Below are 26,895 nucleotides of genomic sequence, written 5' to 3' on the forward strand. Positions count from 1 at the left end.
TTAACTAATGTTTTGTGTAGCTGCAACCTGACATCCCCAATTTTATACTCTATGCCTTACCCTGTCAGGGCAATACCTTCTCACCATCCGATCCACATGTGTTGCTGTTTTTGGGGGGGTGCGGCACTTACACTCCAAGGACCCTCTGTACATTAATGCATCCAAGGCCCTTGTATATGTATGTGGCCTGTTAATATTTGACATTCAAAGATGCATTCCATCACACTTATCAAGATTAAATTCCATCGGTCATCGCTCCACCCAGCTTTCCAATTGATTTATGTCCTGCTGTATCCTTGGACAACTCTCTTTGGTATCTGCCTACTCCAACAATTTTGTGGTCCTCAGCAACCTTAATAATCAGCCCGTCTACATGCTCATCCAAGTCATTTATACACATGACAAACAGCAAATGTCCCAGCACTGATCACTGTAGTGCACCACTGGCTACAGATTTGCATCAGAAAAATATTGTTTTGACCACTACCCTTTGCCTACTTATTACAAAGCCAATTTTGGGCTTAGTTCACCAACATGTCCTGCTTCCCAGATGTCATTACTTTCTGGACCAGCCTGCTGCGTGGAGCCTATTCAGAAACCTCACTAAAGACCATGTGAACCGCTTCTGTGGCCCCGACTAAATCAATTTTCTTTGTTACCTTCTTGAAAATCAATCATATTTGTGAAACAGGATTTCTCATATTCACTCACTGATTAGGTGAAGATAGACACAAAATGCTGGAGTAACTCAACGGGATAGGCAGCAACTCTGGATAGAAGGAATGGGTGATGTTTCGGTCAAGATCCTTCAGCCAACAAAGTGAAACATTGTCAATCCGAAACATCAGCTATTCCTTCTATCCAGAGATGCTGCCTGACCCGCTGAGTTACTCAGCATTTTGTGTCTATCTTTTGTGTAAACCAGCATCTGCAGTTCCTTCCTATACCTTCCTCCTAATCAGTCCCTGTCTTTTCAGGTAAACATAAGTTCTCTTCCTGAGAAACATTTCTAATAATTCCACAGCTCTGGATATAAAACTCACAGGCTTGTAGCTTCCTGGTTTATTCCTACCGACCTTTTTGAATTGGGGAACACCATTAGTTATGCTCGGGTCTCCTGATGTTCACCTGCAGCTCACTAAGATACAGGAAACTTTATCAGGACCCCAGCAGAAACTTTATCAGGACTTCTCCCTTCCCAAACCATCCTGAAACCATCGTCGTCAACGACTGGGGATTTATCCATCCCAATGTGCGCCAATATCTCTTCATCTCCTTCCTGACACTGACATCTTCCAAAATATTGGCATGCTATCTCTCCTATCTCTCCATCTTTCAGATCCTTCTCAGTGAATATCAATGAAAAATATTAATTATGGATCTTGCTCACATTCCCTAACTCCACTGAAGAAAGGTCTCGACCCGATTGTCACCCATTCCTTCTCTCCAGAGATGCTGCTTGTCCCGCTGAGTTACTCCAGGTTTTTGTGTCTATCCACACAAAGATTACCATTTTGATCCGTAGCTATCCTCTTACGTCTGATATACTTATGGAGACATTAGGATTCTTCTTAATCCGGCTTGCCAAAGCCATTTCTGCCCTCTCTTAATTTCATTCTCAAATTCTTCCTTACATCCTCTATAAACCTCAAAGGACTCGCTCGAAAGCAAATGCCTTTACCTGACATATGTTTCCTCACCTGATCAAGCCCTCATTTTTCATTATAAACCAAGGTTTCCTAATCTCACCACGCTGCCTGACCTGTCAAGTAGTTCCACCATTTTGGGGTTTTATTCCAGATTTCCAGTATCTGTATTTTTGATCCTGATTAACTGGAGTTACAGCCGGATCAGGAATGTAGGTCTTTAGCACTAGAGCTGGGATGTTGTCTAAGGATTTGTTTTAACTCTATCTGCAGAGGCCGCGGAACGTTTTTGAAAGTGGGGGGGGGGGCTGAGCGATCACTGATCACCGGCCTCAGGGGTACCCGGTGAGGGAACGGAGCGACCGAGCGGGAGGAGTGTGGCACAATTATTATTTTTTGTTGTTGCTCAACCTCCAAAAACTGGGGCATAATATGGGCCACCCCCCAACTCAAAAAGTGGGGGGGATATATATCCCAACCCCCCCCTCTCTCTCTCCCTCCCTCTCGGGGCCAAAGATCATGGAGCTCTGGCCTGCCCGCCCGCCCTCCCATCGCTCGGTGGCTAATCACAGCGCTACGTTCACTGCCATATATCTCGACTGTGAACCGCGCTATGATTGTCCGTTGACGGGATGGGGGGTTTGAGGGGGAGGGGGGGCAGTCGGTTTCCGCCACGGCTGGTCGTGGTTTTGCCGCGCTCACTGTGCGCCTGTTTTGAGATTCTGGATGTCGGAGGTCCTCAGGAGAAGAGAAAAATACGCCTGCAGCCGGATAATTTCGGGTTATGAAGCATGTCTCGCCAAAAAAGTGGAGGGGCTGCAGCCCCCACCCCCCGTCTCCCCCCCGTTCCGCGGCCCATGATCTGAAGTGGTCTGAGGAAGGGACCTGACCTGAAACAGCACTTATCCATGTTCTCCAGGGATGCTGGCTGACCATCTGAGTTACTCCAGCATTTTTAGTCTTGCCTATCTAATACTGAGTGCTATTCATTAATCATCGGACATGCTGGATGGGGCATTCCTACCCAAATCGTTTACTGCACTTTTAACCCAGGAGTGAAGAGCTTTTTATCAGCATGTGTCGTGTGGCCCTTTGGGAGAAGTGTATCTGGTTGAAAGCTGGGTTGTTTATGCCGAAGCCTTTGGGCTTGTAGGGGAGGCATGGTCTGGAATGTACCTTGACAAAGTGAGGTACTGCCGCATTGTAAATCAGTCGTGGTGATGGTGCAACACTGTCAGAATGATTTACGGCATGGTATGTATTCTTTCAAGGTTGAAGACATCATTTTGCAGCTAGTCCTTGGAGCCACAAAGTGTCTGTAGGATTTTTTTATTAAGATGGCTTTATATCTAAAGTGACAAGTGCTGCAAGGCAGGTCTGCAACTCTGGGCTCTGCTGTCATCTCACCATACGCTTAAGTGTAAAAGTAGCTGACCGACCATTAATATGTTGATCGATTGTGTCAAATATAGTGCCAAGTACTGACCTGTCCCTCAGGACAGGTATAAGTGGTCCCCCTATTAGTATGGTTCAAATGGATATATTAGCTGCTGCTGCTAATGTCAGCTCTGAGCGGTAATGTTGTCAATCATGGCTGTGGGCTGGTTCCTTTTGATGCAAAGTATCATAAACAAAAAAAAAACTTTCCCTGTCTAAATTTAATCTGCGATCAACATAAATATCATCTGTGTTTATTTTTAACCACGGGTGACCTGATCTTTTCCACTTGTTTTTCAATGTGATCAATAATTGCGCAACCTAACCAGATACAGGAGCAATCCCCACAGTCACTTGAACCGAACTGCATTACTAGTTACCCTCGCACACCACACACAGTGTGTATCGCCCATCTCCTCACACTTTTATCCAAAACAGAATCTAATCTCCTGCCATTGACATTCCACAATAATACCTTCACAGGGTCTCATCATAGTAGCCCCCCCTCGGTCATGACTGACCATGGGTGATGTATCCTAGTTTGCAGGTGATATGTGATCGGATGCAAGCCTGGGCGATGTCATATGGAGGACAGGCTGTTGCCCGTGCAGCACGTCCCCCCCTCTCCATGTCGCTGATCGATCCAAAGGAACAGCAGGGCCGTTACAGCTTGGCACCAGCACCGCTGCAGGAGCTGCCAGAGCGAAGTTGTAGACAACGACGAACTACCTTAGGGGCTCCGACTCTGGATTTTCTTGAGGTTTACTCCAGGAGCCTTTTCCATGACTGGATATGGCCACAAGGCTGTGGGGGTTTTAAATCAGTTTTCCCTCTCCTGGATGGACTGCCTTCCCAGGCTGATGAGCCCCATCTGCCCGAGACTCATGGGGGCGGGAGCGTCTACCTTCCCGTGCAGGTCTATAGCACCTGCCCACTGCCCTTGGAGACCACTGTCTGGATAAATCACATAAACCTGAGCTCTATATCAACTGGCTTTTAAAAGACTCCTACACGTTGGATGTGAATTCATTCTTGAACTGCTACCTTTAATCCACTTTCTCCAGTCTGGCCAAATGCCATGGTAATTAGCCTTCCCCCAATTTAGCACTTTCACCCAAGGATCAGTCTTACCCTTCTCCATGACAATAGACAATAGGTGCAGGAGTAGACCATTCGGCCCTTCAAGCCAGCACCGCCATTCAATGTGATCATGGGTATCTTAAAAGTTATGAAATAATGGACATTGTTCCCAAACTTTGCACCACTGAAACTCTGATTTTACTTCGGAGTCACGTGAGTGACTACATGAAGAACCCCGCCAGGACGCATGCGTGTCATCATATCGCTACACGCATTGCGAAACAGTCAGGCGGGGTGGAACGATGTTCCCCCGCAGCGGCAGTTTAAAAGCCGGAACCTGCAGGTAAGAGTACTCTGCGGTCTTTTTGTGTTTTCCCATACTGATTACAGGTGGGGAGCATGGACAAGTCGAAGAAAGCAACGAGGGCTGCGACAAAGCTGGTGGGGGAGGACCGCGGAGTAGCGGGCAGCCAGCAGCGGCCAGCGGCACTTGAATCACCTATAATGGGATCAGCTGTGCACGATGTCGCCTCCGCACCGGCCAGATCCACTCCGCGGCCGGGCGGTAAGGCAAAACAAAAAACCAACAAAGCCGTGGACTCAGATGAGTCCGACTTTGAGCAGCCGCGGGCGGCCAGCGACCGTGAGCGCTGGAGCCGGATGGAGCGGTGTGTGGAGCATTTGCTCCAACGTGACAGGCTCCGGGAGATGGAGTCGAGTCACTGTGGGCTCTATGTAAAACCCACAGCAGCACCTCTTGTAGGGCTGCACAGTGCTTCTCCCTCGTCAGAGGGAAATACTGGGGGTCAGTACTGGGCTGATCCTGAAGAGGGGTTTGCAGAAGAGAAATCAAGTATGCGGGGGGTGCAGGAACGTGAAAATCTACTGGACATGGTGTCCAACTTCATACAGCCAGACCAGACTGGCCAAAACCTGGAGCAAAAACTAGCTGCCAGTATAGATTATATGTCCTTTAACCAGCTACAAGAACAGGCTGTATTGGACACCACGTCAAGACGCCTGGCACCGGGTAACTGTATATCCCTGAATGTTCCTGTAGTAAATACTTGTATATGGAAACATATTGGAATAGGAGTTAGAGGCATGGATATCAAACTCCAAAAGGTATTAAAACTCCTATTGTAACAGCTTTCACCCGCACAGTGGATGAGAAGGACATGTCGCAGGACCAACAGGATGCACTGGCACTGCTTTGCAACACACAATATGAAATAAATAGCATCAGGAAGAGTGCCATCCGACCTACTTTAATCCCGAAATTCGCGGGTCTGTGCAAACCTGGAAACGTAAAACCACCAATTCTACTATTTGGAGGTAACCTATCGAAGCAAGTGAAGGAGCTCGATGAGGAAGCAAAAACCCTGGGACTCATAAAAGGGACTTCATCAAAAACCCACTACGGCCATAGACAGCACCCTTACGCAACCACCAGTAGAACAAGACTGACTGGTGAAAGCTCGAAGGTCCGGTACACCGAACATGAGTCTTTTTTAGGCCATGGCCCAGGCTGGCCTTCTTGGAAGATACGCAAACCTCCAACATCAACCAAACCACAAACCCAGACACCGACGCCTCAACATCAACGAAGGATTTACAAAAAGAAGTAAACCTGCCACTGGTAATTATGGAGGTAGGTGGGTCTGGTTCCCTACAAATTGCAGGGAGCATGGAGGTTGGGAGGAGATTACACTCCTTTCTGGATGCATGGAGTATGTTAACTACCGACACATATATTTTAAGCAGTATCCAGGGATATACCATAGAATTTATACACAAGTACAGCCCTCCAGTTCAACATATACCGAACCGAATGTTCGTACTTTCCGGTAAAGAAAAATCAGAAGCGCATGCTGAACTGGAGCGGCTTTACGCAAAAGGGGTAATTGAAAAATCCCAACACGAACCGCTAGAATTCGTGTCCAATATCTTTACCAAAAACAAAAAAGATGGTGGTTGCCGCATCATCATAGATCTGACCAAATTGAATACATTTGTACAATATATTCATTTTAAAATGGAAACCTTTGTTACTGCAAAACAATTGATTTCCAAAGGTTACTTCATGGCTAGCATCGATTTAAAAGATGCTTACTATTCAGTGCCTATACGAGGTGACCACAGATGTTACTTAAATTTCAACTGGATGGGACAGCTCTGGCAGTATAGAGCGCTGCCAAATGGATTTAACATCAGCCTCAAGGCTGTTCACAAAAATTTTGAAACCAGCCCTAGCGTTTCTACGGAAACGAAAACACATGGTCATGGCATATCTAGATGACATACTTATTGTGGGCAAAACTTTGGAATTGGCCAAACAAACTGTAACAGCCACAAAACAGTTATTTGAAAAACTGGGATTTATCATCCATCCAGTTAAATCTAAATTAACGCCTTCCACTACTATGGACTATTTGGGGTTCACCATTGACTCAGTTCACATGTCGGTGACTTTGCCAAAGGGAAAGACTATAGACTTAATAGAGGCTTGCAATAACCTCATTGACATCAGTAAACCGTCCATCAGATTGGTAGCAAAAGTAATTGGCAAAATGGTGGCTGCTTTTCCAGCCACACAATTTGGACCTTTACATTACCAAAATTTACAGCAAAAATACAAGCACTCAAAATTAATGCTGGTCATTTTGACAGACCAATTAAGCTACCAATCAAAGCTATAATGGAACTAAAATGGTGGATAGATAACATTTGGCTTTGTTTCAATCCAATCATTATCAGCAACCCTTCTATGGTGCTACAAACTGATGCCAGTGCACTTGGTTGGGGTGCCACCAATTCCATCTCCAGCTGTGGAGGTAGATGGACTGCTCAGGAGGCATCATTATTACTAACACTGGGCATAAACTACCTGGAAATGTTGGGTGCATTCTATGGCCTAAAGTCATATTGTACTGGGTCATATCACCAGCATGTTAGACTACAGATTGACAATACCACCGTGGTAGCATATATCAACCACATGGGTGGAAACAAATCGACATCATGTGACAATCTGGCTAATACAATTTGGCAATGGTGTATCCAGAGAGATATTTGGATATCAGCTACTTACCTACCAGGTAAACTAAATTTAGTGGCAGACACCAGGTCACGCAAATTTAATGAAAACACCGAATGGTTGTTGAATAAAAAAGTATTTGCTGATATTACAGCACGGTATGGAACACCAGATATCGATCTATTCGCATCCAGGCTTAATCACCAGTTATCAAACTATGTTTTGAGGGAACCAGACCCTGGGGCAGCGGCGACAGATGCATTTTCGCTGCATTGGGGGAAATTGTTTATTTATGCATTCCCTCCTTTCTGCCTCATCAGTCGGGTATTAAGGAAAATACAGCAAGACTCTGCATCTGGTATTTTGGTAGTACCCGATTGGCCTACTCAACCATGGTTCCCAGTGATACTGAACATGGTATTAGAACCATGTATCACCATCCCGAATAGACCAGACTTATTGGTTCATCCCGTAACGAGGGATAGCCACCCATGCCATAACTATTTGAATTTATTAATTTGTAGAGTCTAAAAATACCACTAGTACAGCTGGGACTGACGGACCGAACAGTGAACATGATTTCGGCGGCCCACAGACAGTCCATCAAAAAACAGTATCTGGTCTATATCAGGAAGTGGGAGATGTATTGTCACAAAAACAGCATCACCTACAGAGATATGAACATCCCGTCTGTTCTGGAATACCTGGCAGGCCTCCATTATGATGAGGGGCTCAGTTATAGTGCCATCAACTGCGCCAGAAGTGCCCTGTCAACTTTTCTATGGCAAGGAACAGAGCGTCACTCTGTTGGGACTCACCCACAGGTAACAAAACTTATGAGGGGAATTTTTAATACCACTCCCCCAAGAACCAGGTACTCCCAAATATGGGATGTGAGTATTGTCCTGAAGATGCTCAGGAATTGGTCTCGAGCAACAGCTCTGTCCCTACATAGACTGACATTAAAAACAGTCATGCTAATGGCTTTGGTCACGGCACAAAGGGTGCAGTCATTACATAAATTAAGACTGGACAACATGACTTCATATTTATGAATTAGTTAAGCAGAACAGACAGGGATCAGCAGGCCTCAATATAGAATTTAGGTCTTACCCAACAGATGATCGTCTCTGTATAGTAAGACATTTGTCGCTATACATGGAGAACACGAAAATCATCAGAGGCAATGAGAAGGCATTTTTAGTCAGCCATAAGCAACCACACAAAAGAGTGACGATCCAGACCATCTCAAGATGGCTGAAACAGGTTCGAATACAGGCTGGGGTGGATACTAATATTTTAAAATCTCATTCCACCAGGGCTGCAGCTACATCGGCAGCTATGCAGTTGGATGTACCAATGGACCAAATCCTCAAGACAGCAGGATGGTCTGGGGAAAAAACATTCCAACTATTTTATCATAAACCAGTCATTAAACCTGGAATGTTTGCAGAAACAATTTTAAGTTCTGTAATTTAATTTACCCCATAAATAGGGGCTATAATTTTGCGTTAATAAATTTCATGGATTTCAATGTCGGATTCATGTCTAAATTATGTTGACACAATTCCTCCTACAGTCATTAAGGCAGATGTGATGCATGGACTCGTTTCCACGGCATGAAATCACAGAGCTTTGAAATTTTCACGTAGTCACTCACGTGACTCCGAAGTAAAATAGTAAGATTAAACGAGAACTTACCAGTTCGAAGTTTGATCGTTATTTTATGAGGAGTAACGTTGAGGGAATACGTGCCCTCCGCTCCCACCCATGATCATATACTCAACTGGTATTTCTTCTCTAATCTTACTATGTTTAAGTCATTACAGTTATCTGTGATTTCACACTGCTGCTTTGAAGAATGACACGCATGCGTCCTGGCGGGGTTCTTCACGTATTCCCTCAACGTACTCCTCATAAAATAACGATCAAACTTCGAACTGGTAAGTTCTCGTTTAATCTTACTATTATCTGGGAGTGCAATGTGTGGTGAGGCCCCAGTTCTAGTGGGACTATTGACATATTGTATCAACAAACCCCCCTGCATGCACATAATAATTTTTGCCCCATCTCAGCCCCTGGAACTAAAGAGGTTCCAGTCAGAAATGGGGAAGTTAACATAATCTACTGTGACAATAGTGTTTTTGCATCTCTTCATGAGCTGCCTGCATATCTGTCTCGTTGCTATCAGGGGGCCAATATAAGTATATTAATACAACCCGATTATAGTGATTTCATCTTTCTTATTCCCAAGTTCTACCAGAATGGCTTTGCTGGACGAGCCTTCCAAGTTGTCCACTCCTAGTGAAGCCACGACATTCACCTTCATCAGTTGTGCAACTTCCCACCCCTTTCCCATCCCCCTCTGTCACATCTGAAAGATCTGGGCCCTGGATTGCAACTCTATTTCTACATGTAGTTTCCTTCTTCAGCAGTCGCTTGGAATGGAGGGTGACTTGTATCTACTGTGGTCTGGTAGGTTCTGAGATGACCAATGTGGGACGTGTGAACCACCTCACAGATGGACCGGAGGAGTCTGATCAGACGGGAGTTTTGATGTACTAGTCTTTTTGCCAGGAGCCTGTGAGGATGTCGTCTATTTTTATGGTGGCTTTCAGCTTATCTTTGAATCCTCTCCTCAGTCCTCCCTTCAATCTATTCCTGTCATTTTTGCACTTGATACCAGACTTCCAAAGCTGACACTCTCTTCTGATCTTTGTACACGCTGTGCTCCACCAACACCTTGCTCCTCCTTGGGTTTGAACAATTCTCACCATTCCTTTTCCTGTTCAATGTATCACTGCTGTTGACAGTTCAGCATCCTGTTGCCTTCTTATGTTATCATCACAGCTTTTACACCACAGCTTTGTGTGTGTGTGTGTGTGTGTGTGTGTGTGTGTGTGTGTGTGTGTGTGTGTGTGTGTGTGTGTGTGTGTGTGTGTGTGTGTGTGTGTGTGTGTGTGGGTGTGGGTGTGTGTGTGTGTGTGTGTGTGTGTGTGTGTGTGTGTGTGTGTGTGTGTGGGTGTGGGTGTGGGTGTGGGTGTGGGTGTGTTTACAATATGATACAATAGAACTTTACTTATCCAAGGAGGGAAATTGATCTGCCTACTGTAGAAGCCAATTCACTGTTAGATAGAAGGTACACAAAAAAGCTGGAGAAACTCAGCGGGTGCAGCAGCATCTATGGAGCGAAGGAAATAGGCAACGTTTCGGCCCGAAACGTTGCCTATTTCCTTCGCTCCATAGATGCTGCTGCACCCGCTGAGTTTCTCCAGCTTTTTTGTGTACCTTCGATTTTCCAGCATCTGCAGTTCCATCTTAAACACTGTTAGATAGAGTTAGATAGAGCTAGCTCCAGGGGGCTAGCGGAATCAAGTGATTTGGGGAGAAGGCAGGCACGGGTTACTGATTGTGGATGATCAGCCATGATCACAATGAATGGCGGTGCAGGCTCGAACGGCCAAATGGCCTCCTCCTGCACCTATTTTCTATGTTTAAGTTTTACAGTCATAAAACACGCGATGCATGAAACATGAAATTAAAGTGACGAGTGGAAAGGATTGGGGATGTGCAAAGATTGTGGGGGGGGGGGGGGGGGGGGGGGGGAAGGGGGGGAGTCAGTAACCCCCACGACCGAAGGTGGAGTAGACTGGGTGCAGATGGTTTTTTCCAATGATAACTTAAATGAAGGAAACAAACATTCTATGTTTGTACAGAAAGGAACTGCAGATGCTGGTACATACCCGAAGATAGACACAAAGTGCTGGAACAACTCAGCAGATCAGGCAGCATCTCTGGATATAAAGAACCCCCAATGTTATTCAAAATACATGAACATAGAATGTGTGGGTGACGTTTCGGGTCAGGACCCTTCTTAGGAAAAAGGATGTCGGCCCAAAACGTCACCCACACATTCTATGTTCTTGTATTTTGAATAACATTGGGGGTTGGAGCGTGATTATCGATTGAAACCTGACTAGATTTTGGCACAGCCATTCGGGGCCAAAGGGCTTGTTCCTCTGCTACTGTTCAATATGTGCCAGTGTTACCAAAGTTGAGCCATTGATTGTCCAAGAGGTGATGAAGAAGCTTGTAGAATTACTGCCTTTGTCTAAAGATTAGGAATGGGAGTTTGATTGATGAAAACTCTCCTCTTTTCAAGCACTAATCATCTTGTGCCCACAAATGCCTGTACACATTTCAATCTGTTAAACGTCACTCACTACTTTTGACACTTGAAGTTGCTGTCAGAAAGAAATATCCTGAACTGATAATTAAAGTGATATCGCACGTCCACATATATTTCCAGCGACGCCTGCCACAGATCACGTTTAAATAGACATTCTTCCATTGGTTCCCTTTAAAGACTTGTAGCACTGGAAGGATAAACCTATGTCCGAATCCTCTTCCTCTCCAACGTACCCAGTCCTGAGTCCCCCGGCACCAGACTGCCAAAACATTGTCTATTCAGAGCTACGTCACCGGAGGAGAGGTAAGCAAGCAGGCGGAGGAGAAGAGTGAAGTGCTCAAAGGTCCCTCGGGACAAAATGCATCAACCTCACTGACTCACAAGAATCACTGACCCATAAATGTCCCAAGTGAAGGAGGTGTAAATTGCTGGAGTATCTCAGCAGGTCAGGCAGTGCTTGAACGATTTCATACTCTACGAACTATGCCAGATTTTCTCACCTAATGGAGCCTTCCCTGAACTGGTTCCCTCCAACCTTGGAGAAACCATTTTGCAGAACGCCCGCCCCTGTTGCATCTGCACGGATGATCCTGAGCTTCGTGTTGGGAGACATCCTGAATGCGGCTGATGTAGAAAACTAGCTTTTATTCCCACACAGGAAGAGCATCATGTCCGTGTCCTTTATTTACCCATTTCTCGGGGTGTAGATTGCATGGGGATGGTCAAGATGCAATGGCTACAGTACCCGATATATAATCCAGAAAACTGATACAAAACAGTTCACCGTGGCGGCTGTGGAGTTCATGTCAGAGAATTCCAGGTTTAAAAATATATAATTACGCTGCAAATCCGTCAGATTGCCGCAAAGCCCTGTTTGGTTCACTAATGCCCTCAATAGAATCATAGATGGGTTACAGCATTGAAGGTGACCACTCATTCTCTAATATCTGTGCTGGCTTCATACCAAAGCATCTCCCCAGTTCCCCACCAGCCCTTTATCTGTTGTCTTACAAACATATCCCCACTATCTCCATCCTTTTTCCTCTTCAGGGACACAGTGAAGTCTGCCTCCGTCACATCTACAGGCAGTGGACTCGAGATTATAACCACACGTTGTGTAAACGGTTTTCCTCACTCTCAATCCTCTCTGCCAATTTGGCTCATGAAGACATTCAATTGTAACCAGTTCTCTGGTCCAGGAACACGGTGGCCCTGTACAAGAAGGGACAGAGCTGTCTGTACTTTTTGTGAAGGCTCCGCTCCTTCAACGTCTGCAGTAAGATGCTGCAGATGTTCTACCAATCGGTGGTAGCCAGCGCCATCCTCTTCGCTGCCGTGTGCTGGGGCAGCAGAGCGAAGGCCGCGGATACCAACAGGATTAACAAACTCATCAGGAAGGCTGGCTCCATCCTGAGGGCGTAGTTGGATTCATGGGAGGTGGTCTTGGAGGGGAGGATGCTCCTCAAACTGCAGAGCTTCTTGGACAATAGAGCTCACCCCCTCCGTGACACACTGGTCAACCTGAGGAGTACCTTCAGCAACAGACAGGTTCCATCAAGATGCAGGACAGAACGCCACAGGAGATCCTTCTTCCCTGTGGCTATTAAACTGTACAACTCCTATCCCTTCTGTCATGTGGTAGACTGACTCTCCTCCACCCAATCTTTGCACATCCCCAATCCTCTCCACTCGTCAGTTTAATTTCATGTATCTTGTGTTTTATGACTGTTGACAGATCAATTTCCCCCCTGGGATAAATAAAGTTCTATCGTATCGTACTCACAGAGAGATTCTTCGTGCTGCTTTAGAAAATCGATTCTGGGAAAGAAAATTAAACGGCGTGACGGTTCTGCCGGGGTCTTCATATTTATCTACATAAAATCTGTTTGAGAACAATAAGCTTTTTCTGTCGCATTTAAGTAAGTATTCTGACAGCGGCAGAATTTGGGAAAATACACGAGAGCTGATTTATTTGGTACAATAAAGCTGCCATTCAAGTTAAATTGCAGACATACATCAGGACGCTATTCCCTAATTAAACTGTGTAAAACGATGTCTAAGATCCAATATCAATCACTGAGCAGTAATTTTCAGTGCCACTGAAGTGTGTACTTCGACAGTGCTGCTGTTACAATGAGTACATGATGCTCTCCAGAATTGGTTCCACTCTCTGAGACACCAGGGGAAGGGAGAGGAGTGGGTGGTCAACACAAAGCCCTGAGATTCTGCTTAATACGGGAACTGATGAGAATCGACTCTGGCCTGTAATTAAATGTCACTTTACTCATTCCTTTGTAGCAATGTAATTACAAGAACGTGATTACTACAGAGACTTGTACATACATAAATCTGTTTGCATTCGGCATGGCAAGTGTTCATGTGACTGTTTCATGTCATCTACAGTTTGCGCCGAGAATATAATAAGAATTTATTTTGTGAAAGGTCAGTTCCTCAAGCGCTGTAAAAGACTTGCGCATTCACCTTGCAGAGTCAGTGTGTTGTGCTATCATAGTGGGAGTTCGGGCACTGAGCTGAGGGAGTGAGTTGACTTTCGTTTATTATCACGTGTACTGAGGTACAGTGAACGCGTTTGTTGGGTGTTAACCAGTCAGTGGGAAGACTATACATGATTATAATTGAGCATGCTTGGCATGGAAAGCTATTTTCATTTCTGATGTGCAGGGTTTTCAAATCAGACACAATGTGAGGAAATAAGGTTGTGGTTGAAATAAAGCTGTGATGAGGGTGATGTGCTGGAATGGTAAACTAAATGGCACATATCCTGGTGGTCCAGTTACGTTTCTGGCCCCGGAATATCTAATGGCAGAATATCGTCCCCACTAACTATCATATCAGTTCACTTCGGCTTTCCTGACAGCAGTTTACATCGCACACCCACGTGCATGTGAAGCTTCCACTGGATGAGCTATACACCGTAGAGTCAGAGCACAGACACAGGTAGACAAAAGTGCTGGAGAAACTCAGTGGGTGCCGCAGCATCTATGGAGCAAAGGAAATAGGCAACGTTTCGGGCCAAAACCCTCTTCAGACTGTTGTAGGGTGGGGGGGGGGGGGGGGGGGGGGGGCAGGGCAGGGAGAAGAAAGGAGAACCTTCGATTTTCCAGCATCTGCATCTGCAGTTCCTTCTTAAACACAAAAACTGGTTATTTGGTCCAACTCGACCATGCTGATCAAGATGCCCCAACTAAGCTAGTCCCATTTGCCCATATTTGGCCTATTTCCCTCTCTCTAAACCTTTTCTATCCACGTATCTATCCAAAGTGTCTTTTCAATGCCATCATAGTACTTACCTCAGCTACTTCCACTGTCAATTCGTTCCACATGCCTATTACCCAGAAAGAGTGAAAGAATTGTCCCCTGAAGTACCTATTCAATCTTTCCCCCTCTCACCTTAAACCTGTGTCCTCTGGTTCTTGTTGAGGGATGAAAGGTGATCTCATTGAAACCTGTAAACATCTCCAGAGTAGATGCAGGAATGACGTTTCCCTTGGCTGGGATGCTTAAAAATGGCTCCACATAAGAGCCATACCATTCAGATCACAGATGCAGAAAAACCTTGTTAGCCAGATGAGCTTTGAGGCTCAGTTACAAAGCAGATTCATAGCAGAGATTGATAGATGTGTAGAAAAACAGAGATATAGGTTAGTGGAGCACAGTGCCGCTTGTAAAAGATCAGCCACGATCTTATTAGAGACTAATAAGATTTTGTTACTTCTACTTGCGTTCATTTGTATGTCCTGATAAGACACCAGATTTCAGAATTTAAAATAAAACATATGTTCTAAATGTGAAACAAAACAGAAAATGTTGGAGCCCGCATCATGTCAGGCAGTGACCGTGGTAAGAGAGTCTAGGATAGGATTTCTGGTTAAAGACTAGCATGACCTGTAGGCTGGTGACACGAGGGCTTGAAGATGCTGGAATCTGAAGCAGCAATCTATCTGCTGGAGGACCTCAACTGAAAAGAGGTGGATGGATAGATGGATATAGGTGGGTGCTAGGAGGGTGAAAGAGAGACAGCTTCTCGAAGGTCTAAACAGGGTCACAAAAGAACCGGTAGCCTTTCTGTCTCTCTATCGTTAAGCAGTCGTTGTCACCCCCCCTTTACTCTCCCCTCCCACCACCTGGTTCCATCTGCCTCTCCTTTTTTTATTCTCTGCCTCCATCTATCAACCACCTGCAACTCTCACATCTCCACTCCCCGTCCCTTCCCCCTCAAGCTGCCCATCATCCTTCCCCCCTCTGACGACCCACCACCTCGTACTCCTATCTCACCCCTCCCTCCTCTCCATTTTGTACAGGTTACCTCCCCTTTCCACCCCTAGTTCCGATGCAGGGTTCTGACTGGAAACATCGTGGGTTCCATCCCCACCCCCAGAGGCTGCCCGACCCCTTGTTCCTCCACCATCTGCAGGTTCCCCTCTCGTTCTGAAGAAGGGTCAGTGATCTGAAACATCAACTCTGTCTTTCACAGACACTGCTTAACCTGCCGAGTGTTTCCAGCATTTACTGCACACATTTCAGATTTTAGTTGTGTTTTATTTAATTGTAAAATCTGCCTTTATGCTGTAAATTGTAGAATAGGCCACTTTATTGTGGTTACAGCAGTGTTGTTGAAAATTCCACTCAGCTGTGTTACTGCTTTATATTGTGGAATGAATCACTAATGAATTATTGCTCTATATGGTGGTATATACTGTTAGTTTAGTGCCTGTTACCTATTGTGGACAGGACCACACCAGTTAATTATTGATATGCATGCTAGTTTATTTCAATCTACCCTGCGGGCATTTAAAACACATTGGTGGATTCTGGTAATCACTCCTTGCTCAAATATCGTCGACAAGAGACCAGTCTTGCCTAATGCATCGCAGTTGTCCTACAGGATGAGATGGTACATCGTTCCCTTGCATCCCATGAGGGATCATTATCTCATGCAGCCCACCCTGGCGATGTTTTCAGCAGGGCATGGTGGGCCTGGATGTTGAACAATGTGGATTCCTACACAGCGCTCCCAGCTCTGCTCACAGGCAATGATAGAAACAAGGAACTGCAGCTGCTGGTTCACCAAGGAAAGACACAAAATGCTGGAGTAACTCAGCAGGTCAGACAGCATTCCAGTAGAACATGGAGAGGTGTGACATTTTGGGTTGAGACCCTTCGTCGGCCCAGAGAAAGGCTCCCAACCCGAAACGTCACCCATCCAAGTTCTCCAGGACTGATCCTGCCTGACCCACTGAGTTACCCCAGCATTTTGTGTCTTTCCCTGCACACTGATAGGATTATTTTGGGAGAGGGGTGGCTCAGCGGTAGAGCTGCTGTCTTACAGAGCCAGAGAGCCGGTTTCGATCCTGACCATATGGAGTTTGTACATTCTCCCTGTGATCAAGTGGGTTTTCTCCGGGTGCTCCGGTTTCTCCCACATTCCAAAGGCGTGCAAATTTGTAGGTGAATTGGCTAACTGTTGGATAGAACTAATGTATGGGGGTGATCGCTGGACGGCACGGACTCGATGGGCTGAACGTCCTGGTTCCAGTCTGTAACTCTAAAACTAAACCCCTTTAAGAACACCAGTTCTAATAATGTCCTGCATTTGATTCCAAGGTGCCACTTCAGCTTTTTTGCAGATTGGATATTCCATGTCTTAGAAAATGCCAGTGTGGATTTTTTTACTGCTATATATTAGCACAGTGAACCAATGGAGGTAGTTACTTTGGTGGTAATATGTACAGATTTGCACTATTTCAGTTTACTTAACACAGCATATTCTAGAGTGTGTCCTTGTTGTTTGATGACTCTGGTGTTGTAGATTATGTGACTGCTCACCCTCACCCGAGGGTGGTGGGTGTATGGAACAAGCTGCCAGAGGAGGTAGTTGAGGCAGGGACTATCTCAACATTTAAGAAGTGGTTAGACAGGTACATGGATAGGACAGGTTTGGAGGGATATGGAACAAATGCTGGTAGCTGGGACATGTTGGCCGGTGTGGGCAAATTGGGTCGAAGGGCCTGTTTCCACGCTGTATCACTCTATGACTCTGTGCTGATTCGCTGTTGGTAGATCATGGAATCGCAGAGTCATATATAACATGGAAACGGGCCCTTCAGCCCAACTTGCCCACGCCGACCAAAATGCCCAATGTCCACTAATCCCACCCACCCACATTTTGGTCCATATCCCTCTAAACCTTTCCTATTTATGTACCAGGTATTGAATAATGAGGCATTATATTGCTGTGTATTGTGGAACATCATTTCAGTTTAGCTACCGATTTAGATTACCTCACTAGATATTTAGATACAACCTAAATATGCCACAGCAGTTAGCTAGCTTTATGTTGTAGAATGTCACAGCATAGATTATATACAGCAGTATATTGGGAACAAGCTGCTGAAGTATAATTTACGACTGTATTATAGAATAAGCCTTCATAGTCCAGGTGCAGTTATTTATTGAGGAATTAGCCATTATTTTTTTTATACTAAATATCAGTAATTAAGCTACAGAGGCCAATTCAACAATTTATGGCAATAACTAAAGTAGTCCAACTATATGTTGTGGAACAAGACATTGTATTTACTTCTGTATGTTGTGACAACCACGACATTTTAATTACATACAGTATATTTATTCTCAAACATGTCCCTGTAATTTGATTACCTCTACAATATCTAATATGGTTCTGATGTACTTTAGGTGGAGCCATGGTTTCATTATTTTTATAAATTGCAGAATGCTCCACTGGCTTTTAGCTATTGGCACACATTATAGTATGAGCTATTGTGACTTAGCGACTACAATTGTAGATATCTACATCTCTATATTCCATCACAATTACTGATAATACATAAGAACATAAGCAATACAAGCAGACTGCCAAGTGGCCCTTTGAGCCTGCCCTGCCCTTCATAAAGATCATGTCTGACCTTCTACCTCAGCACCAATTTCCAGCACCATCCCCTTGCCCATTGATTTCCTCAATGTCCAGAAATTGGTCCATCACTGTTTTGGATGAACACAATCTCCACAGCCTTCAGGATAGACAATTCCAAATGTTCACTACCCACTTGGGTGATGCCATTCTCTGTCCTCTGGTCTAAATGGCACATCAGTTTAGTTTTGAAATACAGCACGGAAACAGGCCCTTTGGCCCACGAGCCCGCGCTGACTGGCAATCCCGATACACTAGCGCTATCCTGCACACACAACGGACGATTAACAATTATACCAAAACAATTAACCTATATACCAGTATGTTTTTGGAGTGTGGGAAGAAACTAGAGCTTCCGGAGAAAACACACGCAGGGCACGGGGAGAACGTACAAAATCTCCATACAGACAGCACCTGTAGCCAGAATCGAACCTGGGTCTATGGCATTGTAAGGCAACAAAACCCTTTTGCTGCGCCACCATGACACAACTATTTGTAGGTTCTCCACTCCCCTGCAATCTTTCCTTGAAGAATTTTGTAAATATTAATGAGATATTTTTCATTCGTCTAAACTTCAAAATATAGTCCATGCTAACTCAATCACTTTTCTTTTGGTAAACCTGGCGTCCCATGAAAATATGTGGTGAATCTTACTACACCCCCTTCAATGGTAAAGTAGAGGCAAATGGAAGAAGTGGGAGAGTGGAGACCAGGCGAGAGTGAATGCGCAAATGGTATTGGTCCCAAATATTGTCCCAATTCATCCCCTTATTCTGTAGTTTAATTTATTTTCTTATTTTCCATCTTTTGGTGACAGTTTATTGACTTGAAATGTTATCTCTATTTCTCTCTGCACTAACGCTGTCTGGACTATGAAGTATTTCCAGCAATTTTGTTTTTATCTCAGATTTACAGCGCTTACAATTTTTTCAAGTTTCCCTGTGATGTAATAGGGACCCACAGTGGCTCATCGAGCCCACGATGGTTCTGAACATCCGATTCCTTCACTAATTTTCCATGTAGCCTAATCTCGCCCCCCCCCCCCCCCCGCCCCCCCCCCACCCGATTCTCGTCAACTCCCTCAAATTCCTCCACACCTCCACATTCTGGGGAGCAAATTACTGTGGACAATTAATCTACTGCTCTCATAACCTTTAGCGATGTAGAGGAAACGGGAACACCAGGAGTAAACCCATGTGGTCACAGAAATAACGTGCAAACTCCACACAGACAGCATCCAAGATCAAGGTTGAACCTGGATTGCTGGGACTATGAGGATACTGTGCCGATGTGCTGCCCATTTTGCTTTCAGGCGACACTTAGTTGACTGTACTTCTCCTTGACAATGCCAGTCTTAGAAATGCTCTGATCCAGCGGGTTCTCTCTTTGTCTCGTACCTTGTTCCTCCTCAGCTGTCTCTGTATACTTCCAGGATTTAATAAGACATTAATAAGACACTTGGAGCGGCACAGCGGCGCAGCAGTAGAGTTGCTGCCTTACAGCGCCAGAGACCGAGGTTCGATCCTAACTATGGGTGCTGCCTGTATGAAGTTTGACCGTTCTACCGGTGACCTGCATGGGTTTTCTCCAGGTGCTCTGGTTTTCTCCCACACTCCAAAGATGTACGGGCTTGTAAGTTAATTGGGTTCGGTAAAAATTGTAAATCATCCCTAGTGTGTAGGATAGTGCTAGTGTATGGGGATCGCTGGTCAGTGCGGATCCAGTGGGCCGAATGGCCTGTTGCTGCACTGTATCTCTAAACGAAACAAAAAATTAAGCAATACTCAATTCGGAACTGCATCCGTGGTAGCAGCCGTGTTTTTAGGGTTCACTTTGTCTCTCTGTCGCATCCTTCTAACCCCTCCCTGCAGCTTAAACATGTGGCTTTCACACTTTGCCCAGTTCTGATGTGTGGCCATGGACCTGAAATATTAGTTTCTACGTTTCCAGAATCATCGACTTTATTTCCGATGTGCAGCATCGCTTTTGGCTATTTTTTTGCGTTTAGATTTTAATTCTGGCAGATGAATATTATGAAGCATAATTACATTTTAAATGTGTTTATAAAAAAAAAAAATAATAATAATATCTGTGCAGTCAGATTTTTATTTGGCTGGATATAAAAAGTTTATGGATTTGGCTATAATGTACTGACACGCATCGAGAATATGTTATCAGACGGAAAGCAGAGAATGAGCATAAATAGGGTGATGTAGATCATTAATCGTCTGAAGAAAGGTTTCGACCTGAAACACGTCACCTGTCCATGTTCTTCAGAGATGCTGCCTGATCCGCTGAGTTACTCCAGCACTTTGCGTCTTTCGTTCATAAATAGGCACTTGGTGGGTTGGCAGGTTGTGACCTGTGAGATCGCAGGGGCAGCGATGCTTGGAACTCTGCGTCATATTTTGAAGTTTGGTAATTGTACTAAAGTAGGTGGGATCGTGAGTATGGAGAAGGTTGTTAAAACACTTCAAGAGAACATGAACAAGGTGAGCAAGTGGGAAATGTCAGAAGGAGCGGAAAATATGAGGTGACTCACTTTGGTGAAAGTAGCAGAAAAGCAGAGTATTTGTTAAGTGGCACTGTTGATATTCAAGGAGAGATGGGCGTGCTGGTACACCAGTCACTGAAGGCCAACTAGTGGGTGCAGCCAGTGATTTGGGGGATTTTGTGCTGTGTAGCCTTTATAACAAGAGGGCTTGACAAAGCCCATAGACGTACAGGTTTGTAGGTTAATTGCCGTGGTATAATTGTAAATTGTCCCTAGTGCATGTAGGATAGCATTAGTGTGCGTGGATTGCTGGTTGGCATGGACTCGGTGGGCCGAAGGGCCTGTTTCCATGGTGTTTCTCTAAACTAAACCAAACGAAACTACGTGAGTAATGGAGTCTTATCACAGTTGTCTCGGGATTCTTTGAGACCGTGCTCGGAGCAATGTGCAGGGTTTTGCTCTTCTTATCTAAGAAAGAATGTACTTGAATGAAGAGGGAGTGTGGTAAAGACTCGCTGGCCTGGTGTCAGGGAAGCCAGCTGGATGCGTGAGGAGAGGGAATTTGTAAACTGGGACTGCAACCTTTACAATTTACGGGAACGAGAGGACATCTGCTCAAAATGAGAAGAGCAGATGTGTGGGGAGACTGCAGAGAGCTGTAAAAATAATAGGCTAATATTCTTGTGAGATTTCAACTTCCCTGATATTGGCTGGGTGTCTCAGTTTGTAAAGGGCTTGGACAGAGTGGAAGTTTTAAAGTATGTCCAAGCAAGTTTCCTTGATCAATACATAGAGGGCAGCATTAGAAAAGATGCAACACTGGACCTCCTCTTAAGGAACACAGGTAGGACAAGTGACTGAACTGTTAGTAGGGGAACACTTTGGGACCAGTAGCAGCTGGAACAGTCCATAGCAGGGGTGGAAGGTGTCTCCCATGATCTTATTGGCTCTGGAGTTACACCTTCTGATGTATAGATCCTGCAGAGGGGCGAGTGAAGTTCCCATAGTGCGTTCGGCCGAACGCACTATTCTCTGCCTTCTTATCCTGGGCAGAGCAGTTCCCAAACCAAATTGTGATATTTCCGGACAGGATGCTTTCCACAGCCACTGAGTAGAAGCACTGGAGGATCCTCAGAGACACTCTGGATTTCCTCAATTGCCTGAGGTGGTAAAGGCTCTGTCCTGCCTTACTCACGAGTGCTGCAGCGTGTGATGTCCATGTCATATCCTCAGAGATGTGGAGTCTAAAGATAAATATTTTAAACATTAGGTATGCTGTTATTGGATTCTACAGTGGGTGAATGTCTGTTATATAGTCCTACAGTATGGAAACAGGTCATTTGGTCCAACTTGCCCACACTGACCAACATGGCCCATCTACACTAGTCCCAACTGCCTGCGTTTGGCCCATATCGCTTTAAAGATATCCTGTCCTAATTGTTCAGTTAGCACAATGACAGCATTCTTGCTAGAAGGTGAGCATCCAGCTGAACTCTTGCACTTGAGCAGGGAAGTACATTCCATGGAGATTGCCCTGATTGTGCTCAGCTGTAAGTGCATCTCTTCAACACTGACCACAATGTTCAGGCAGCTGTCTTATCTTTGTGACCTGGGAATGTAACCTGAACACTGGCATGGACAGTTGAAAGCTAATTAACAGTTTCCAAGTGACATTAGCTCAACAGATTTCTTTTTTTGCACAGAAACCTTGATGGATTCTACGACAGCAACAGCGGAGCTGGGGTGGACAGCCTATCCTTCCAGTGGAGTAAGTACCTTCTCTGCACACAATATTTATTTGGCATTGGAGCATAAGAGTATCGAGATAACAAAGGAGAGCCATGAAAAACCTCTTGTGATGTTGTACAGTGAATCAATGGATTAAGAGGAGAGAGACTGTACAATAGGGGGAAAACAGCAATATTTAACAGAGTAACTCCAGGCCATGTTTACAAGGGGCTAATATAACATTCAGTTTCTCAGACTCTTGCTATCATCATTGGCCTTCAAAGTTTCTCAGTTGGCTTCATTGTTGATTTGGAGGAGGGGGATGGGGAGGGTCAGGGGACGAGGTAGAAGTGAGAGTGAGGAGGTGATATGATTCAGGGTTTAGGGCTGCAGTTTGTAATGTTTATTCCTATTCGGCAATACTGATAATTACAGCTTCTCACCCAGGTTGTATCTCAGACAAATTTACTGCAGCAATACCAAGATAGACAAAAATACCAAGTGCTTTTATCTTGTAATGTTATTTTCCCATTTGTTTTAAAACTTGATTAATGTAAAATTATAATGTAAATAAGTGAAATATGGAGATTTTTTTTCTTTGTGACTTCTGGTTTGTGATTATTCCACTTCTTGGCTGTAGTTGTGGCATTCTTTTCTTCGTTATTCTTTCTTTGGTTTTGTTCAATGAAGAACAAAACCCACTGCATCTTGGACACTGGGTTTGCATCATAGTTGTTTTAACCTTTGGAGTAAAAGATAGCCTGAACATTTATGAGACTTTCCCACCATTTCCAACACGTCACTGCAGTAAGATACATGTGCCCTCTGAGAGTGGAAGTTAGGTTGGGGAGAGATTAATGTAGCAATTAGATTTTGTTTGGCTTTTTATTTTGTCGTGTGTTGCTATTAGCAATGGAGTGGTAGATGCCCAGCACTGCATTCACCTTATCCGTTGCCTTCATGATTTTACACACTTCTATAAGATCACCCCTCGGCCTCCTGCACCTCAAAGAATAAAGTTCTAGTTTGCCCATCCTCTCCATGTAACAAAGATGTCCCAGCAACATCCTCGCAAATTCCCTCTGTGCGCTATCCATCTTGCACAAGTATAACATAAAGTTTATCTTCTATGCTCAGTGCCTTCAATGATGAAGCCCAGCCAGTCAAAAGTCATCTTCATGACCCAATCCACCTGCTTTGTCATTTTCAAGGAATGCTGCACTTGTGCTCCTACCTCCCTCTGTTGTACGACACTCCCCAGGGCCCTACTGTTCACTGAGAAGGTCCTGCCCTGGTTTAACTTCCCAAAATGAACACCTCACACTTATTTGTATTAAACCCCATCAGCCATTCCTCGGGCCATGGGGTTGTTTCCATGCTGTATGACTCAATTGCCCCTCAAAGCTCAAACCGATGGAAGCAAGCTTCCATTGATGCACAGAGTCTCTTGCCCAGAGTATGTGAATCGAGGACCAGAGGACATTGGTTTAAGATGAAGGGGAAAAGATTTTAAAGGAATCTGAGGCGTAACTTTTTCACACAAAGGATGGAGGATGTATGAACAAGCTGTCAGAGGAGGCAGAAACTATCCCAAAATGTCAGAAACAGATAAGACCGGTTTGGAGGGATATGGACCAAATGCTGGCAGGTGGGACTAGTGTAGCTGGCACATGTTGGCCGGTGTGGGCAAGTTGGGCCGAAGGGCCTGCTTCCACACTGTATCACTCTATGACTATATGACTCTAAGCTGTTAAATGCTTCTTCACCACATGTCTATTTGTATCTCCGTTTTCAGGGAACTATGATCCTGTACCCCTAGAACCTTTGTTCTACAACATTCTCCAACTCCATGTCTATTATTCAATGCCAATAAGAGTCATCGCCAGATATACACACTTTTATTGGAAGACTGAAGTATTGTAACGTTCTTTAAAGAGGGTAGCACGGACAAGTCAGGAAACTACAGGCCGGTGAGCCTGATGTCCATAGTAGGAAAGTTGTTGGAGGGGATTCCTAAGGATAGGATCTACCAGCATTTGTATAGGCATGGACTGATTAGGGATAGTCATCATGGTTTTGTGCATGGCAAATCATCTCATGAATTGGGTAGTTTTTTTTTTATAAAGAGGTCACAAAAGGGATTGATGAGGCCATTGTTTATATGGAGTTTAGCAAGGTCTTTGACAAGGTCCCGCATGTTAGGTGAATTTGGAAGATTAGGTCACATGGAATCCAAGGTGTTCTCACCAATTGGATTAAAAATTGGCGTGGAGGAAGTTGTCAACCGGCAGTTGTGTGGGGGTTATTTTTCTGACTGGAAGCCTGTGATACGTGGTGTGCCGCAGAGGTCAGTGCTGGCTGCACTGCTGTTTGTTATGTACATTAATGATTTGGACGACAATGGAGTTAACATTATTCGCAAATGTGCACATGACACCAAAGATGGTGGTATAATGGAGAGTGTGGAACGATATGTAAGTTTACAGCAGCTAGATCTGTAGGGAGGGTGGGCCAAGGAATGGCAAATGGGATCCAACTCTTAACAAGTGAGGCGTTGTTGCACATTAGTATGTCAAACCAGGGCAGGACTTGCACAGTGAATGGTAGAGGCCTGGGACATGTTGTGGAGCAGAGGTCTGGGAATGCAGATGCATGGTACCCTGAAAGTGGCAAGTTAGATGGACAGGGTGGTGAAGAAACCTTTGACAAGCATGCCTTCTTTGAGAAGGGTATTGAGTACAAGAATTGGGACATCATGATGCAACTGTACAAGTCGTTGTTGAGACCACATTTGGTGTACTTTGTGCATTTCTGGTCACCGAGCTATAGGAAGGATGTCAGTAAAAGTTGGAAAGGGTGCAGAAGATTTTCTCTCGGACGATGTAGAAGAAGTTGGGTAGGCTATGACTTCTTTATTTAGAGCATCGGAGGCTGAGGGATGGCCTTACCACAGTCTTTTTCCTTGGATAATAAATTTTAAAAGTCGGCTTAAGTAAGAGGGAAGATATTTAAGAGGAACCTCAGGGGCATCTTTTTTTAAAATTCAGTTGGTAATCTGTATTTGGCATGAGACAAAGTTGTAAATGCAAATACATTTATGACCATAAAGAGATTTGGACCGATATGAATCAGAATGGGACAGAGAGCTATGGGCCAAATGCAAGCAAATGTGACTAACCCATTACGGCAACTCAGTTAGCATGGGCAAGGCTTGTTTCCATGCTGTATAGCTCTATGACTCTGTCCAAATGTGGTGAAATAACTGGCTGTCTTATCCATTTGTATTGAATGTGAGAAACAGGAAATGCTGAATGACAAGTCATCGGCATGTAAGAAGAGATTGGCCATGTGTTTTTGATCAGTGGCTGGTTTAGTAGAAAGGTCCGTCCAAAATCTCAATTCTACCCTCTCTCTGAATCTGATTCACCTGCGATTTGCATCAGTAATTTTCTGCCTCTTTTTTGAATTTGTGCTCTAGTGACTAGATTAATCCTTACTTAGTAAAAGCCATAAAACCCACCTCCGTCCCCGCTATTGTGAAAATTTTGCTTTAAACATCTTGCTTACCCTTGAGCACTGACTTGTCCCATTTCATTAATGTATGAATGCCGAGCCTCAGGGAGAACAGAAATGCTGACAGCAAGCCCCTCTTTACGAGTCAAATGCTGTCTGCAGGAGACTCCTTCGACTCTCCACTCAAAATTTCTTGCCAATTACAGAGCCTTGCTGAATATTTTACATACAGATAATGCTAATCTGCTGTGACATGTACGGTTCTTTAAATGGAACACAGATTAAGAATCGTAAAGCAGGCAATGCATGATTTCCCCAGCAACGCGGAATTAATTATAGCTGTTAATGTTTCAGACCTAAAAGTATAGAATGCCTTTTCATTAATAATTCATGTCTCTGGTTATTATTAATCCCAGTATGTTTGCTTGCTCGCTGCTGTTCGGCATTTGATCAAAAAAGGCAAAGTGCTTGAGAAACTCAGTGGGTCAGGCAGCATCTGTGGAGGGAATGGGATGGGCAACATTTGGGATTGGGACCCTTCTTTGGACTGATTGGAGTAGGGAGGGAAAACTAAAAAGGAATGGTGAGGGTGGGACAAAGCATGGCAAATGATAGGTGAAGATGGACACAAAATGCTGGAGTAACTCAGCGGGACAGGCAGCATCTCTGGAGAGAAGGAATGGGTGACGTTTTGGGCCGAGATCCTTCTTCAGACTGAGAGTCAGGGGAGAGGGAGATATGGAGATATGGAAGGGTTACTGGGTATATGGACATATGGGCAGAATTTAAGAGCAAGAGGTGGACGATCACTTTGCTGGA

At 44.7% G+C, this 26,895-nt stretch overlaps 1 protein-coding gene across 3 annotated transcripts in view; it reads left to right on the forward strand.

The window, feature by feature from the left end:
* ephb2 (EPH receptor B2) overlaps positions 1–26,895 on the forward strand; it is a 127,433-nt gene that overhangs the window by 35,989 nt on the left and 64,549 nt on the right. For all 3 annotated transcript variants that reach the window (XR_004416526.1, XM_033047937.1, XM_033047938.1), the window contains exon 2: positions 22,539–22,603. Coding sequence is in view for 2 of the 3 variants with exons in the window: in XM_033047937.1 (XP_032903828.1) it covers positions 22,539–22,603 (65 nt within the window). In the remaining variant the exon portion in view is untranslated. The remainder of the gene's footprint in view (positions 1–22,538; positions 22,604–26,895) is intronic.

This window comes from Amblyraja radiata, chromosome 31 (genome assembly GCF_010909765.2).
Source record: "Amblyraja radiata isolate CabotCenter1 chromosome 31, sAmbRad1.1.pri, whole genome shotgun sequence".
Classification (NCBI taxonomy): Eukaryota; Metazoa; Chordata; class Chondrichthyes; order Rajiformes; family Rajidae; genus Amblyraja; species Amblyraja radiata.